The sequence below is a fragment of the Hyperolius riggenbachi genome, chromosome 7 (genome assembly GCF_040937935.1).
Source record: "Hyperolius riggenbachi isolate aHypRig1 chromosome 7, aHypRig1.pri, whole genome shotgun sequence".
Classification (NCBI taxonomy): Eukaryota; Metazoa; Chordata; class Amphibia; order Anura; family Hyperoliidae; genus Hyperolius; species Hyperolius riggenbachi.
The window spans coordinates 174,815,758-174,830,646 of record NC_090652.1 but is presented as its reverse complement, the minus strand read 5'-3'; the positions used below and the strand labels follow the sequence as shown (position 1 = coordinate 174,830,646).

General features: G+C 54.7%; 1 protein-coding gene across 1 annotated transcript in view; it reads left to right on the top strand.

Moving 5' to 3' along the window:
• Positions 1–14,889, top strand: part of GLS (glutaminase) — a 752,941-nt gene that overhangs the window by 634,695 nt on the left and 103,357 nt on the right. The window contains exon 16 of the mRNA XM_068244915.1: positions 5,740–5,816. Coding sequence (XP_068101016.1) covers positions 5,740–5,816 — 77 coding nt within the window. The remainder of the gene's footprint in view (positions 1–5,739; positions 5,817–14,889) is intronic.

Genomic DNA, 14,889 nt, shown 5'->3' with positions numbered 1-14,889 from the left:
CCATCCCAGCGCTTCCTGTGTCACTGAAGTGACCAGGAAGTTCAAATAGAGGGCGCTCTATTTGAACTTCCTGGTCACGGAGTAACACAGGAAGCGCCGTAATGGAGCCGGAACAGAGCCGTGCAATGCGGAGAAGATGCCCGGGAGCCAGCGTCAGGTAATGTATACGGGGGGGGGGGACAGGCGGCAGGAGCAGCTCAGCAGATGGTGAATCGGTTTCAGGCTGAAATCGATTCACAATCTGTTTGCAGTAAAGGCAGCCATACGATCCCTCTCTGATCAGATTTGATCAGATAGGGATCTGTCAGCTGGTCGATCTAATGGTACATCGACCAGTGTATGGCCACCTTTAGTCTTCGGGCGAGCAGTAGCCCTCCGGGATCCATGCCTCATTCATTTTGATAAAGGTCAGGTACTGAACACTTTTGTGACTTAGGTGACTTCTCTTCTCAGTGACAATGCCTCCAGCTGCGCTGAAGGTCCTTTCTGACAGGATGCTTGAGGCAGGGCAAGACAGAAGTTGGATGGCAAATTGGGACAGCTCTGGCCACAGGTCAAGCCTGCACACCCAGTAGTCCAAGGGTTCATCGCTGCTCACAGTGTCTACATCCACACTTAAGGCCAGGTAGTCGGCTACCTGCCAGTCCAGGCATTGGTGGAGGGTGGATCCGGAAGGGCTAAGTCGAGGCGTTGGACTAAAGAATGTCTGCATGTCCAACATCACCATGAGATCGCTGGAGCATCCTGTCCTTTCCTGCGTGGCCTTAAGAGGAGGATTACTGGCAGTGGTACCTTTATTGCTTTGTGCTGTGACATCACCCTTAAAGGGGGGAACTGAAGAGGGAGGTATATGGAGGCTGCCATGTTTATTTACTTTTAAGCAATACCAGTTGCCTGGCAGCCCTGCTGATCCTCTGCCTCTAATACTATTAGCCATAGCCCCTGAACAAGCATACAGCAGATCAGGTGTTTCAGATTTTAAAGTCAGATCTGACAAGATTAGCTGCATGCTTGTTTCTGGTGTTATTCAGATACTACTGCAGAGAAACAGACCACTAGGACTGCCAGGCAACTGGTATTGATTAAAAGGAAATAAATATGGCAGCCTCCGTATACCTCTTACTTCAGTTCCCCTTTAAATGCATTGTAAAGCATAGTTGACAGCTTGTTTTGCATGTACTGCCTCCTTTCTGCCTTCTGGTGAGTTGGTAACATGTCTGTCACTTTGTGCCTATACTGAGGGTCTAGTAGCGTGGCCACCCAGTACAGCTCATTCCCCTTGAGTTTTTTTTATACGGGGGTCCCTCAACAGGCTGGACAGCATGAAAGACGTCATCTGCACAAAGTTGGATGGAGCTGTACTATCCATCTCCTCTTGCTCTTCCTCAGTGACGTCAGCTAAGTCCTCCTCCTCCCCCCAGCCACGAACAATACCACGGGAACGTCGAGCAGCACAAGCCCAATGCGACGCCTGCTGCGGTTGTTGTTCTTCTGCTGCCGCCGCCTCCTCCTCCTCCAAAGAAACACCTTCCTCATCATCCGAGTCTGACTCCTCTTCCCCACACGACTCTTCCTCCTCCTCCCCCCTCTGTGCTGCCACAGGTGTTGAGGAAACATCTGATTCTGATGTAAATTGCTCCCACAACTGTTCCTGACATAACTGTTCCTCTAAATGCTCCTCCACAACTTGATCCACCACTCTACGCACGGCACGCTCCAGGAAGTAAGTGTACGGGATCAAGTCGCTGATGGTGCCTTCACCGCGACTCACCAGGTTGGTCACCTCCTCAAACGGCCACATGAGTCTGCATGCTTTTCCCATCAGTGTCCAGTTGTTGGCCCAGAACATCCCCATCTCCCCAGATTGTGTCCTACTGAAATTGTAGAGGTACTGGGTGACGGCTTTCTCCTGTTCTAGCAGGCGAGAGACCATGACCAGGGTCGAATTCCAGCGAGTCGGGCTATCGCATATCAAGCGTCTCACCGGCAAGTTGTTTCTCCGCTGAATGTCCGCAAAGCGTGCCATGGCCGTGTAAGACCGCCTGAAATGCCCACACAACTTCCTGGCTTGCTTCAGGATGTCCTCTAAGCCTGGGTACTTTGACACAAATCTTTGAATGACTAGATTCAGCACATGTGCCGTGCAGGGTGCATGTGTCACCTTTCCCAAATTCAAAGCAGAAAGGAGATTGCTGCCGTTGTCACACACCACGTTGCCAATCTCCAGCTGGTGCGGGGTCAGCCACTGATCCACCTGTTTGTTAAGAGCAGCCAGGAGAGCTGCTCCAGTGTGACTCTCCGCTTTGAGGCAAGACATGTCTAAGATAGTGTGACACAGTCGTACCTGGCATGCAGCATAGGCCCTGGGGAGATGGGGCTGTGTAGCTGGAGAGGAGATCGCAGCACCAGTAGAGTTGAACTGCCACTCAGCCGAGGAGGAGGACGACAGCGAAGAGGATGTAGCAGGAGGAGAGCAGGTGGCAGGAGGCCTGCCTGCAAGCCGTGGAGGTGTCACAAGTTGGTCTGCTGCACAGCCACGTACTCCCTGCTTGCCATCGATCACCAGGTTGACCCAATGGGCTGTGTAAGTTATGTACCTGCCCTGACAGTGCTTGGCAGACCAGGCATCTGTGGTCAGGTGGACCCTTGAACCAACGCTGTGTGCCAGAGATGACACCACTTTCCTCTCTACTTCACGGTACAGTTTGGGTATCGCCTTTTTAGAGAAATAATTGCGGCCTGGTATCTTCCACTGCGGTGTCCCAATAGCCACAAATTTACGGAAAGGCCTCAGAGTCCACCAGCTTGTATGGTAACAGCTGGCGAGCTAACAGTTCCGCGACGCCAGCTGTCAGATGCCGAGCAAGGGGGTGACTGGCAGAAATTTGCTTCTTCCCCTCAAAGATTTCCTTCACGGACACCTGGCTGCTGTGGGCAGAGGAGCAGGAACCGCTCAAGGGCAGAGGCGGAGTGGAGGAGGGTGGCTGTGAAGGTGCAAGGGAGAAAGCGGCTGAAGATGCTGCACCTGAAGGAGGAAGAGGAGGAGGAGGAGGGTGGCTTTTCTTTCCAAAACTGCACCAACAGCAGGTACTTCATCATCTTCACACGTTACGTCCATAGTGTCGCCGCCTAACTCAAACATATGAGGTGGTGTAACTTGCTTAGCGCCTTCATCTGGTTGTAACAATAATGGCTGTGAATCAGTTAATTCCCCACCAATTAACTCCTGCAAAGTGTCAAATGCAACGGATGTGGTGTTTGTAGTAGCGCTGGTGGCTGCGGAAGATAAAGTGTTCTGTGTTAAATAGTCAACCACGTCCTGACAATCTTGGGAGTTGATGGGATGTGCCTTCTTCTAAGCACTGCATTTTGGTCGAGGGCCGCACGAAATCACATCAACACGACCTCGCACAGACCTGCCGAGTGGCCTTTCTCTGGGTCTGCCTCTACCCCTGCCTGTTTTGTCCGTTGTGTCCATATCGGAGGGGATGAAGTGAAAGGTATGCACTGACTTGACTAATACAATGTGCAGTCACACAGGTGCAGTTAACAGCTATGCACAGAGTGGTATATCACACTGCGTGCGCTCACGTAGGTAGGTGGGTGCACAGGTAGGTATATCCAGTGATGAGGTGGGTGCACTGAAAACAACAGGTAGGTATATGCAGTGATGGGTATTATAATGTGCACCTGTCACACACAGACAGGTAGCAGACAGGCACAGTGACACTGCGTGCGCTCATGTAGGTGGGTGGGTGCACAGTGAACAACAGGTAGGTAGGTAGGTATATGCAGTACTGGGTATTACAATTTGCACCTGTCACACACAGACAGGTAGCGGACAGGCACAGTGACACTGCGTGCGCTCACGTAAGTGGGTGCACAGTGAACAACAGGTAGGTAGGTAGGTAGGTATATTCAGTACTGGGTATTACAATGTGCACCTGTCACACACAGACAGGTAGCGCACATGCACAGTGACAATGCGTGCGCTCACGTAGGTGGGTGGGTGCACAGTGAACAACAGGTAGGTAGGTAGGTATATGCAGTACTGGGTATTACAATGTGCACCTGTCACACACAGACAGGTAGCAGACAGGCACAGTGACACTGCGTGCACTCACATATGTGGGTGGGTGCACAGTGAACAGGTAGGTAGGTAGGTATATGCAGTACTGGGTATTACAATGTGCACCTGTCACACACAGAAAGGTAGCGGACAGGCACAGTGACACTGCATGCGCTCACGTAGGTGGGTGGGTGCACAGTGAACAGGTAGGTATATGCAGTGATGGGTAATGTGCACCTGTCACACACACAGGTAGTCACTGAATGTGCTGGGCCTGGCAGTGGCACACACACAGTATGAATTATCAAGGGTGTCTATGCAACACAAGTGTCAGTGGGACACACACAGAAAAAAAAGAGATCACAAGAACAAGATTAGCTCTCAAAAGAGCTGTTGTGGGGTGCTATTTTAGCAATAAGATTCAGCAAGGAGCAAGCTAACAAGCCTACAAGAGCCTAACTAATCTTTCCCTATGAGAGAGTCTACAGCAGCTGTCCCTTCTCTATTTACTGTAGGCACACGAGTGAGTGTAATGGCCGGCGGTGCCTGCCTTTTATAAGGGGGGAGTGGCTCCAGGAGGGAGTGTAGCCTGATTGACTACAATGTGCCTGCTGATTGTGATGTAGAGGATCAAAGTTGACCCTAATGGTGCATTATGGGGGCGAACCGAACTGCCGGAAAAGTTTGCGGTTCTCCGCGATCGCGAACCACGGACGTTCGCCGGGAACCGTTTGGGCTAACTCTAGTGCTTGGCTGGCGGACGCTGCCTGTCTAATATCTAGAAAATGCTGTCAAGTATCGGTTATTTACTCTCCCAACATGTCCTCAGTGCAGCACTGATCTAGCTAGCAAGACTACCAGACAGGAAATGTTGGTGGCTATAAAATTTGTTTTCTTTTTTTTTTTTTTACAAAGCAACATACACATGAACACAGGCCTTTAGTAGGACGAGTCACCACAAACATGGTTTCCAAATTCCATATGGAAGATGATTTCAAGGCCACTGTTCATCCCCAGCTGCTGATATAGAGGCCCAGAGCAGTAGGGGTTTGCATGCTGAATTTTGCAACATCCATTGCAATTGTTTGGTTTCATCATTTCCAGTATGTGATATTTTGAGAATAGTATATTTCACATGAACACCAAAAATAGTCAATACATTTCCTATTAGTCTCTATTGAAACCTGGGTTAGTTAATGGTATATCCTCCTCAGCTCCCACTAAAAGTTGCGTCACTCTGCAAGAGATATAAATATTTTTTGGGGAAGAATTGCAGTCAAATTCCACCAAGCTTAGATATTGGCCATTTGTGTGTAATAAGTCGGGGTGCTTTCACAAACACTGCCTTGTTTAACATTCTCCAACATTTTAAAAACATAAATAGGTACACTTTAACCCATCCATTTATGGAATAATTGTATATTAATTAGTTTATATTTAAATAAGAGTTATTTGTATTCATTTTGGATAGGTAAATAGTGTGGCTTTTTGATCATTGATGTAATGCATAGTTTAAGGATGGCCAATGTAATAAAAATAATTCCAAGTTGATGTAAATTTTATGAAAATATATTCAGTTTGATCATGAGAATTAGTATCAGTCACATACTTTCTGTAGTTTTAATTATGAGACTGCTACATTATTTTGTTTACATTTATATATTTTTCAGATTTGCACTGTCAGCAATGGATATGGAACAACGTGACTATGACTCTCGCACAGCATTGCACGTAGCAGCTGCAGAAGGTATTTGCTTTTTTGGTTATTGACCTGTACAGTATTCAGCAATTCCTAAAAATGTATTACACTATTGCAGCATATACATATGTTTGTGTGTATGAGATTTTTGTAGGTCGAGTCGTTATTATTCAAACTGCAGGATAATTACTGTATCTTCTCGCACACAACCTGACTCGCAGATAAGCCCACTCCCCAGCTATACAGAAAGATAGTATCAAGCACAAATCACTGTGCATATCACTGCTATTAGACAGCTTCAGTTCTCAATAAAAAGTCAACATTGCTCTGTTATAAGTCCAATGCTAGGGCATAAGTCGTCCACCCATCAACAGGGCACCCTGTGGGGAACAAATTCGCCACCGTTAGATTGGTCAGCTGCGCTTTATCACCGGGATCCTTCGTGTAATTAGGGTCCCGGTTCCTTATACTTCCTTATGTGTAGTTTGTATGCAACCTCAAAAGCAAAAAGCTTCCATAGCGTGATACTGCTTTTTAAAATAATTCTAATTACTCTAAGCGCCAATATGTGTTTTTAACCACTTTGAAACCCTTGCTACGCTTATCTACTCCCCACAGAACTTTACCTGGGGCTCAGGGGAGTAGATAGGCGTACTTGTGGTAAACAGTGTGCTGTATGCCCAATAAGCTATCTGATTATGTATATAGGGTATCATTTTAACCGTGACAAGTGAGAGAATAGATTTTGTGGTGTTTGACAACTGAGGGATAAGTCATGTGATTTTTTTTACCGGAAGACTGAATGAAAAGCAATAAAACTGTTATTTTCATGTACTCTATACCTCCAAATAAATACTTGTAAAAACAACAAAAGTGACAGCATTGAAAAGAGAATACATAGTTACCCTAGGGACTTAGCTTTTAAAATATGTATGCCATGAGAGTGTATTACTGTTAATCATGAAGAAAAGGGCTTTTAATTACTGATAGAGTACAATGAGAAAACAAAAAACACAAACCAGAAACAAATATATTTTCGCCATACCTTGTACTAGGAACATTATTTAAATGTTGAGATAACCAGGACAAATTAGCAAATAGAATGTGTGTGTTTTACCTATGGTAACATTGTTTATTTGAAAACTATAGTGGATGGAAATGGAGAAATAGTGTATTTTTCTTTTTTTTTCTCATTTTTCCCTTTAAAATGCACAGATAATAACATAATTACTAAAAGCAAATATCACCCTCACAAAGCATAATTTGTGGCAAAAAAAACAAGATATAGATCATTTACATCTCATGAGTAGCAATAAAGTTATTGGTGAATGAATGGGAGGAGCGCTGAAATGTGAAAATTGCTCTGGTTTTTAAGCAAAAAACCCTGTGGTGCTGAAGTGGTTAATAAATAAAGTTGCATTTTTTAAAATATAGCAAAAATGGAAAGTCCGCTCAAACCAATACCCATCTGTCGGGAGTACGGTAGAGTTGCTTCACTTACCGTACGAACAGAGGTAGAATCACCTCACCAGTCAGGATAAAATGTATAATGTTTGGTGTGGAATTTGGACAAAAGGACAATCAGCAATTACAGTGAGCAACAGCTCATGCGTCCTGAAGAGATGCCTCACTCGCGTGACCAGGATCCTGCGCCGCATCTCACTGCTCTCCCTTGCCATTTAGTGTCCCTATGGTTGAAACCGGTGTCTCTCATCATAACATCATCGATAGGTACCGGCCATAACCATGGAGACAGGACGCTATGCAGCACAGGAGAACAGTGAGATGTGGCGCAGGATCCTGGTCATGTGCGTGAGGCATGATTTTGCTCTGCTTGCAACTCTGCAGGGTGAGAGGGGAGCCCGGAGCATTGAGCACCTTTACTGAGCGATCGGGGGCCAGAACATACTGGGCAGGTAGGATGTGGAGTAGTGAGCACCACCCAGCTCTATAGTACAGGAAGCACTGCCCTGGTTAGCACTTACAATGGGGAAGGGGGGTGTGAGGGAGGATGTGACTACCTATAGCCTGGGCTTGGGAGTAAAATTTGACTATACATGCTGGGCTTGGGGGTGGAAGGGACATCTGGCTACTCATGCTGACCTGGGGAGGAGGGCGCATCTGGCTACACATGCTGGGCCAGGAAGGGGGGGGGGTGTATCTGGCCATGGTAATTTGTGCAATGTGATTGGTTGCCATAAGAGCACGGGCTTGGAAATGATTGAGTAAGAGTTTAGGTGGCCATACATGTATAGAATTTGTGGCCTATCGACCATCCGATTTAATTATTATATATTGTATTTATAAAGTGCCAATATATTACGCAGCGCTGGACAATATTATCGACTTGGATAAAAAGTGGTGCCACAACAAGCATGCACAAGCTGGTTGTATGTATTGACATGCTAGTAAATCTCATGCCATCGTGGTCGATAGGGTGTGTGGAGGTAACGGCATGCAATATATCGTGTGGAACACGACTGAACACCTAGCCACTGTCTCCCCCCCTCCCCCCAAACGTTAGCTGTCCCCTGTTGCCCGTGCATAAAAATACTTTACCTGTCCGTCGGCAGTTATATGGGGCGCCAATGTGGAAGTATGGCGCGGCCACTCGGGGGCAGCAGACAGGTAAAGTTTAAAAGTATTTACAAGCACGAGCATCAAGGGGACAGCGGCGCTGAGACGGCAAGGCAGTGTCACAAGGCCGATTCCTGAAAGATTTTATGCTGAAATCTATTGGGAATTGATGTCTGGAATGGGCAGTCAACAGATCTCTATCAGATTCAACCAGAGAGAGATCTGTTTCTTGGTTGAATTTTGTGTGGCTTATCCAAAGGCTAAGGTTACATACACACATCAGACCATAGTCTTTTGAAAATGAAAGATCACAGACCAATTTTACCCCATTCCATGTAGTATGAGAGACATACCTTCACAGTCTTTTCTATGGAGCTGAACTCCCCATCAGAAAAAAATCTTTGCAAGATGCTGCACACACAGATGCTGTACAGACACAAAAGATCAGTATCTGCAAAAGATCTGTTCCTGCCAAAGATCTGTTCCTGCAAATTGCATTCATAGTCTGAGATCTGCAGATCATCATGCACACCTTATTTAACTGACATGCATCTGCAGATCAGACAATCATCTGCAGATCTGAAAATCCATCCTGGTGGATCTGATCTGCAGATGAATGTCTGTTAAACAAGGTGTGTATGATGATCTGCAGATATTATAGACTATGAATGCATTTTGCAGGAACGGATCTTTGGCAGAGTCCCGATGCCTGCAGCCACCCCCTCCCCCCCCTGACAGAGCAGAGTCCCGATGCCTGCAGCCACTCCCCCCCCCCCCTGACAGAGCAGAGTCCCAATGTCTGCAGCCTCCCCCCCCCCCCCCCTGACAGAGCAGAGTCCCAATGTCTGCAGCCACCCCCCCCACCCCCCGACAGAGCAGAGTCCCGATGCCTGCAGCCACCCCCCCTGACAGAGCAGAGTCCCCATGTCTGCAGCCACCCCCCTCCCCCCGTGACAGAGCAGAGTCCCGATGCCTGCAGACACCCCCCTACCCCCCTGACAGAGCAGAGCCCCGATGCCTGCAGCCACACCCCCCCCCCCTGACAGAGCAGAGTCCCGATGCCTGCAGCCACCCCCCTCCCCCCCCTGACAGAGCAGAGTCCCCATGTCTGCAGCCACCCCCCTCCCCCCCTGTGAAAGAGAAGAGTCCCGATGTCTGCAGCCACCCCCCCCCCCCAGACAGAGCAGACTCCCAATGTCTGCAGCCACCCCCCACCCCCCCTGACAGAGCAGAGTCCCGATGCCTGCAGCCACCCCCTCCCCCCTAACAGAGCAGAGTCCCGATGTCTGCAGCCACCACCCCTCCCCCCCTGACATAGCAGAGTCCCGATGCCTGCAGCCACCCCTCCCCCCCCCCCCCCCCCTGACAGAGCAGAGTCCCGATACCTGCAGCCACCCCCCTCCCCCCCTGACAGAGCAGAGTCCCGATACCTGCAGCCACCCCCCTCCCCCCCTGACAGAGCAGAGTCCCGATGTCTGCAGCCACCCCCCTCTCCCTCCTGACAGAGCAGAGTCCCGATGTCTGCAGCCACCCCCCTCTCCCTCCTGACAGAGCAGAGTCCCGATGTCTGCAGCCATCCCCCTCCCCTCGTGACAGAGCAGAGTCCTGATGCCTGCAGCCACCCCTCCCCTGACAGAGCAGAGTCCTGATGCCTGCAGCCACCCCCTCCCCCCACAGAGCAGAGTCCCGATGCCTGCAGCCACCCCCCTGACAGAGCAGAGTCCAAATGTCTGCAGCCACCCCCCTCCCTTCCTGACAGAGCAGAGTCCCAATGTCTGCAGCCACCCCCCTCCCCCCCCCGACAGAGCAGAGTCCCGATGCCTGCAGCCACCCCCCCCCTCCTGACAGAGCAGAGTCCCGATGTCTGCAGCCACCCCCTCCTGACAGAGCAGAGTCCCAATGTCTGAAGCCACCCCTCCCCCTGACAGAGCAGAGTTCCTATGTCTGCAGAACCCCCCCCTCCCCCCCTGACAGAGCAGAGTCCTGATGCCTGCAGCCACCCCCCCCCCCCCCACAAAGCAGAGTCCTGATGCCTGCAGCCACTCCCCCCCAACAGAGCAGAGTCCCAATGTCTGCAGCCACCCCCCCTCCCCCTGACAGAGCAGAGTTCCGATGTCTGCAGAACCACCCCCCCCCCCCGACAGAGCAGAGTCCTGATGCCTGCAGCCCCCCCCCCACAGAGCAGAGTCCCAATGTCTGCAGCCACCCCCCCCTCCTCCTGACAGAGCAGAGTTCCGATGTCTGCAGAACCACCACCCCCCCCCCCCCCCCCCCCGACAGAGCAGAGTCCCGATGCCTGCAGCCACCCCCCCCCCTGACAGAGCAGAGTCCCCATGTCTGCAGCAACACACCCTCCCCCCCCCCCCCCCCCCGACAGAGTAGAGTCCTGATGTCTACAGCCACCCCCCCCCTCGAAACGTAACCCCCCCCCCCCCCCGTGACAGAGCAGTCCCGATGTCCTCCGCACAACCCCCCGTCATGTCGCGATGTCTGCAGCCATTCGAGCGCCCTCCCCCCTGACAGAGCAGAGTCCCGATGTCCGCAGCTGCCCCCCCACAACCCCCGCCCGCCCACGGAGCTGAGTCCCGATGTCCGCAGCCGAGACCACCCCCCTGACGGAGCAGAGTCCCGATGTCCGCAGCCAACCCCCTCCCCCCCCCCCCCGACAAAGCAGAGTCCCCATGTCTGCAGCCCCCCCCCCGACAAAGCAGAGTCCTGATGTCTACAGCCACCCCCCTCGAAACCTACCCACCCCCCCTGACAGAGCAGAGTCCCGATACCTGCAGCCCCCCCCCCAACAGAGCAGAGTCCCCATGTCTGCAGCCACACCCCCCCCCGACAGAGCAGAGTACTGATGTCTACAGCCACCCCCCTCGAAACGTACCCGCCACCCCCCCACCCCCCCCGCCCCCCGTGACAGAGCAGTCCCGATGTCCTCCGCACAACCCCCCGTCATGTCGCGATGTCTGCAGCCATTCGAGCGCCCTCGCCCCTGACAGGGCAGAGTCCCGATGTCCGCAGCTGCCCCCCTACCAACCCCCGCCCGCCCACGGAGCTGAGTCCCGATGTCCGCAGCCGAGACCACCCCCCCTGATGGAGCAGAGTCCCGATGTCCGCAGCCATCCCCCCCCCCCCGACAAAGCAGAGTCCCCATGTCTGCAGCCCCCCCCCCCCCACGACAGAGCAGGGTCCTGATGTCTACAGCCACCTACCCGCCCCCCCCCCCCCCCGACGGAGCAGAGTCCCGATGTCTGCAGCCCCCCGCCCTGACAGAGCAGAGTCCCGATGTCCTGCAGCCCCCCCCCCCACAGAGCAGAGTCCCCATGTCTGCAGCCACACCCCCCCCAGACAGAGCAGAGTCCTGATGTCTACAGCCACCCCCCTCGAAACTTACCCCCCCCCCCCACGACAGAGCAGTGCCGATGTCCTCCGCACAACCCCCCGTGATGTCGCGATGTCTGCAGCCATTCGAGCGCCCCCCCCCCCCCTGACAGAGCAGAGTCCCGATGTCCGCAGCTGGCCCCCTCCCCCGTGACAGAGCAGTCCCGATGTCCTCCGCACAACCCCCCGTGATGTCGCGATGTCTGCAGCCATTCGAGCGCCCTCCCCCCTGACAGAGCAGAGTCCCGATGTCCACAGCCACCCCCCCCCCCCCCCCGACAAAGCAGAGTCCCAATGTCTGCCGCCACCCCCTCCCCCCGTGACAGAGCAGAGTCCTGATGCCTGCAGCCACCCCCCCCCCCGAAAGAGCAGAGTCCCCATGTCTACAGCCCCCCCCCCCCCGACAGAGCAGGGTCCTGATGTCTACAGCACCCCCCTCCCCCCCCCCCCCCCCGACGGAGCAGAGTCCCGATGTCTGCAGCCACCCCCCCCCCCCCCCCCGGACAGAGCGGAGTCCCGATGCCTGCGGCAACCCCAATCCCCCCCCCCCGACAGAGCAGAGTCCACCTGTCTGCAGCCACCCATTCCCCCCCCCCCCCGACAGAGCAGAGTCCTGATGTCTACAGCCCCCCCCCCCTCAAAACTTACCCCCCCTCCCCCGTGACAGAGCAGTCCCGATGTCCTCCGCACAACCCCCCGTGATGTCGCGATGTCTGCAGCCATTCGAGCGCCCCCCCCCCCCCCCTGACAGAGCAGAGTCCCGATGTCTGCAGCTGCCCCCCCTCCCCCGTGACAGAGCAGTCCCGATGTCCTCCGCACAACCCCCCGTGATGTCGCGATGTCTGCAGCATTCGAGCGCCCTCCCCCCTGACAGAGCAGAGTCCCGATGTCCGCAGCCGAAACCACCACCCCTGATGGAGCAGAGTCCCCATGTCTGCAGCCACCCCCCCCCTGACAGAGCAGAGTCCTGATGTCTACAGCCACCTACCTCGAAACTTACCCCCCCTACCCTGTGACAGAGCAGTCCCGATGTCCTCCGCACAACCCCCCGTGATGTCGCGATGTCTGCAGCCATTCAAGCGCCCCTCCCCCCACCTCCCCTGACAGAGCAGAGTCCCGATGTCCGCAGCTGCCCCCCTCCCCCCGTGACAGCAGTCCGATGTCCTCCGCACAACCCCCCGTGATGTCGCGATGTCTGCAGCCATTCGAGCGCCCTCCCCCCGTGACAGAGCAGAGTCCTGATGCCTGCATCCACCCCCCTCCCCCCCCTGACAGAGCAGAGTCCTGAAACCTGCAGCCCCCCCCCCTAAAAGAGCAGAGTCCGATGCCTGCAGCCACCCCCTCCCCCCTGACAGAGCAGAGTCCCGATGTCTGCAGCCACCCCCTCCCCCTCCTGACAGAGCAGAGTCCCCATGCCTGCAGCCATCCCCCTCCCCCCGTGACAGAGCAGAGTCCCGATGCCTGCAAACACCCCCCCTCCCCCGACTGACAGAGCAGAGTCCTGATGCCTGCAGCCACCCCCTCCCCCCCTGACAGAGCAGAGTTCTGAAACCTGCAGCCACCCCCCTCCCCCCCTAAAAGAGCAGAGCCCCGATGCCTGCAGCCACCCCCCTCCCCCCCTGACAGAGCAGAGTCCCCATGTCTGCAGCCATCCCCCTCCCCCCGTGACAGAGCAGAGTCCCGATGCCTGCAAACACCTCCCTCCCCCCCCTGACAGAGTAGAGTCCCAATGTCTGCAGCCACCCCCCCCCCGACAGAGCAGAGTTCCAATGTCTGCAGCCACCACCCCCCCGGACAGAGCAGAGTCCCGATGCCTGCAGCAACCCCAATCCCCCCCACCCCGACAGAGCAGAGTCCACCTGTCTGCAGCCACCCAATCCCCCCCCCCCCGACAGAGCAGAGTCCTGATGTCTACAGCCCCCCCCTCGAAACTTACCCCCCCTCCCCCGTGACAGAGCAGTCCCGATGTCCTCCGCACAACCCCCCGTGATGTCGCGATGTCTGCAGCCATTCGAGCGCCCTCCCCCCTGACAGAGCAGAGTCCCGATGTCCGCAGCCGCCCCCCTACAACCCCCCGCCCGCATACGGAGCTGAGTCCCGATGTCCGCAGCCGAAACCACCACCCCTGATGGAGCAGAGTCCCCATGTCTGCAGCCACCCCCCCCTGACAGAGCAGAGTCCTGATGTCTACAGCCACCTACCTCGAAACTTACCCCCCCTCCCCCGTGACAGAGCAGTCCCGATGTCCTCCGCACAACCCCCGTGAAGTCGCGATATCTGCAGCCATTCGAGCGCCCCCCCACCTCCCCTGACAGAGCAGAGTCCCGATATCCGCAGCTGCCCCCCCTCCCCCCGTGACAGAGCAGTCCCGATGTCCTCCGTACAACCTCCCGTGATGTCGCGATGTCTACAGCCATTCGAGCGCCCTCCCCCCGTGACAGAGCAGAGTCCTGATGCCTGCATCCACCCCCTCCCCCCCTGACAGAGCAGAGTCCTGAACCACCCCCTCCCCCCCTGACAGAGCAGAGTCCTGAAACCTGCAGCCCCCCCCCCTAAAAGAGCAGAGTCCCGATGCCTGCAGCCACCCCCCTCCCCCCCTAAAAGAGCAGAGCCCCGATGCCTGCAAACACCTCCCCCCCCCCCCCTGACAGAGCAGAGTCCCAATGTCTGCAGCCACCCCCCCCCCCCCCCCCCCCGACAGAGCAGAGTTCCGATGTCTGCAGAACCACCCCTCTCCCCCCCTGACAGAGCAGAGTCCTGATGCCTGCAGCCACCCCCCCCCCCCCCCACAGAGCAGAGTCCCGATGCCTGCAGCCACCCCCCCTGACAGAGCAGAGTCCCAATGTCTGCAGCCACCCCCCTCCTCCCCCCTCCTAACAGAGCAGAGTCCCAATGTCTGCAGCCACCCCCTCCTCCCCCCCCCTGACAGAGCAGAGTCCCGATGTCTGCAGCCATCCCCCTCCCCCCCGTGACAGAGCAGAGTCCCGATGCCTGCAGACACCCCCTCCCCCCCTGACAGAGCAGAGTCCTGATGCCTGCAGCCACCCACCCCCCCCTCACAGAGCAGAGTCCCGATGGCCTGCAGCCACCCCCCCCCCCCCCCGACAGAGCAGAGTCCCAAATGTCTGCAGCCACCAACTGCCCACACCAACCAACCCCCCGC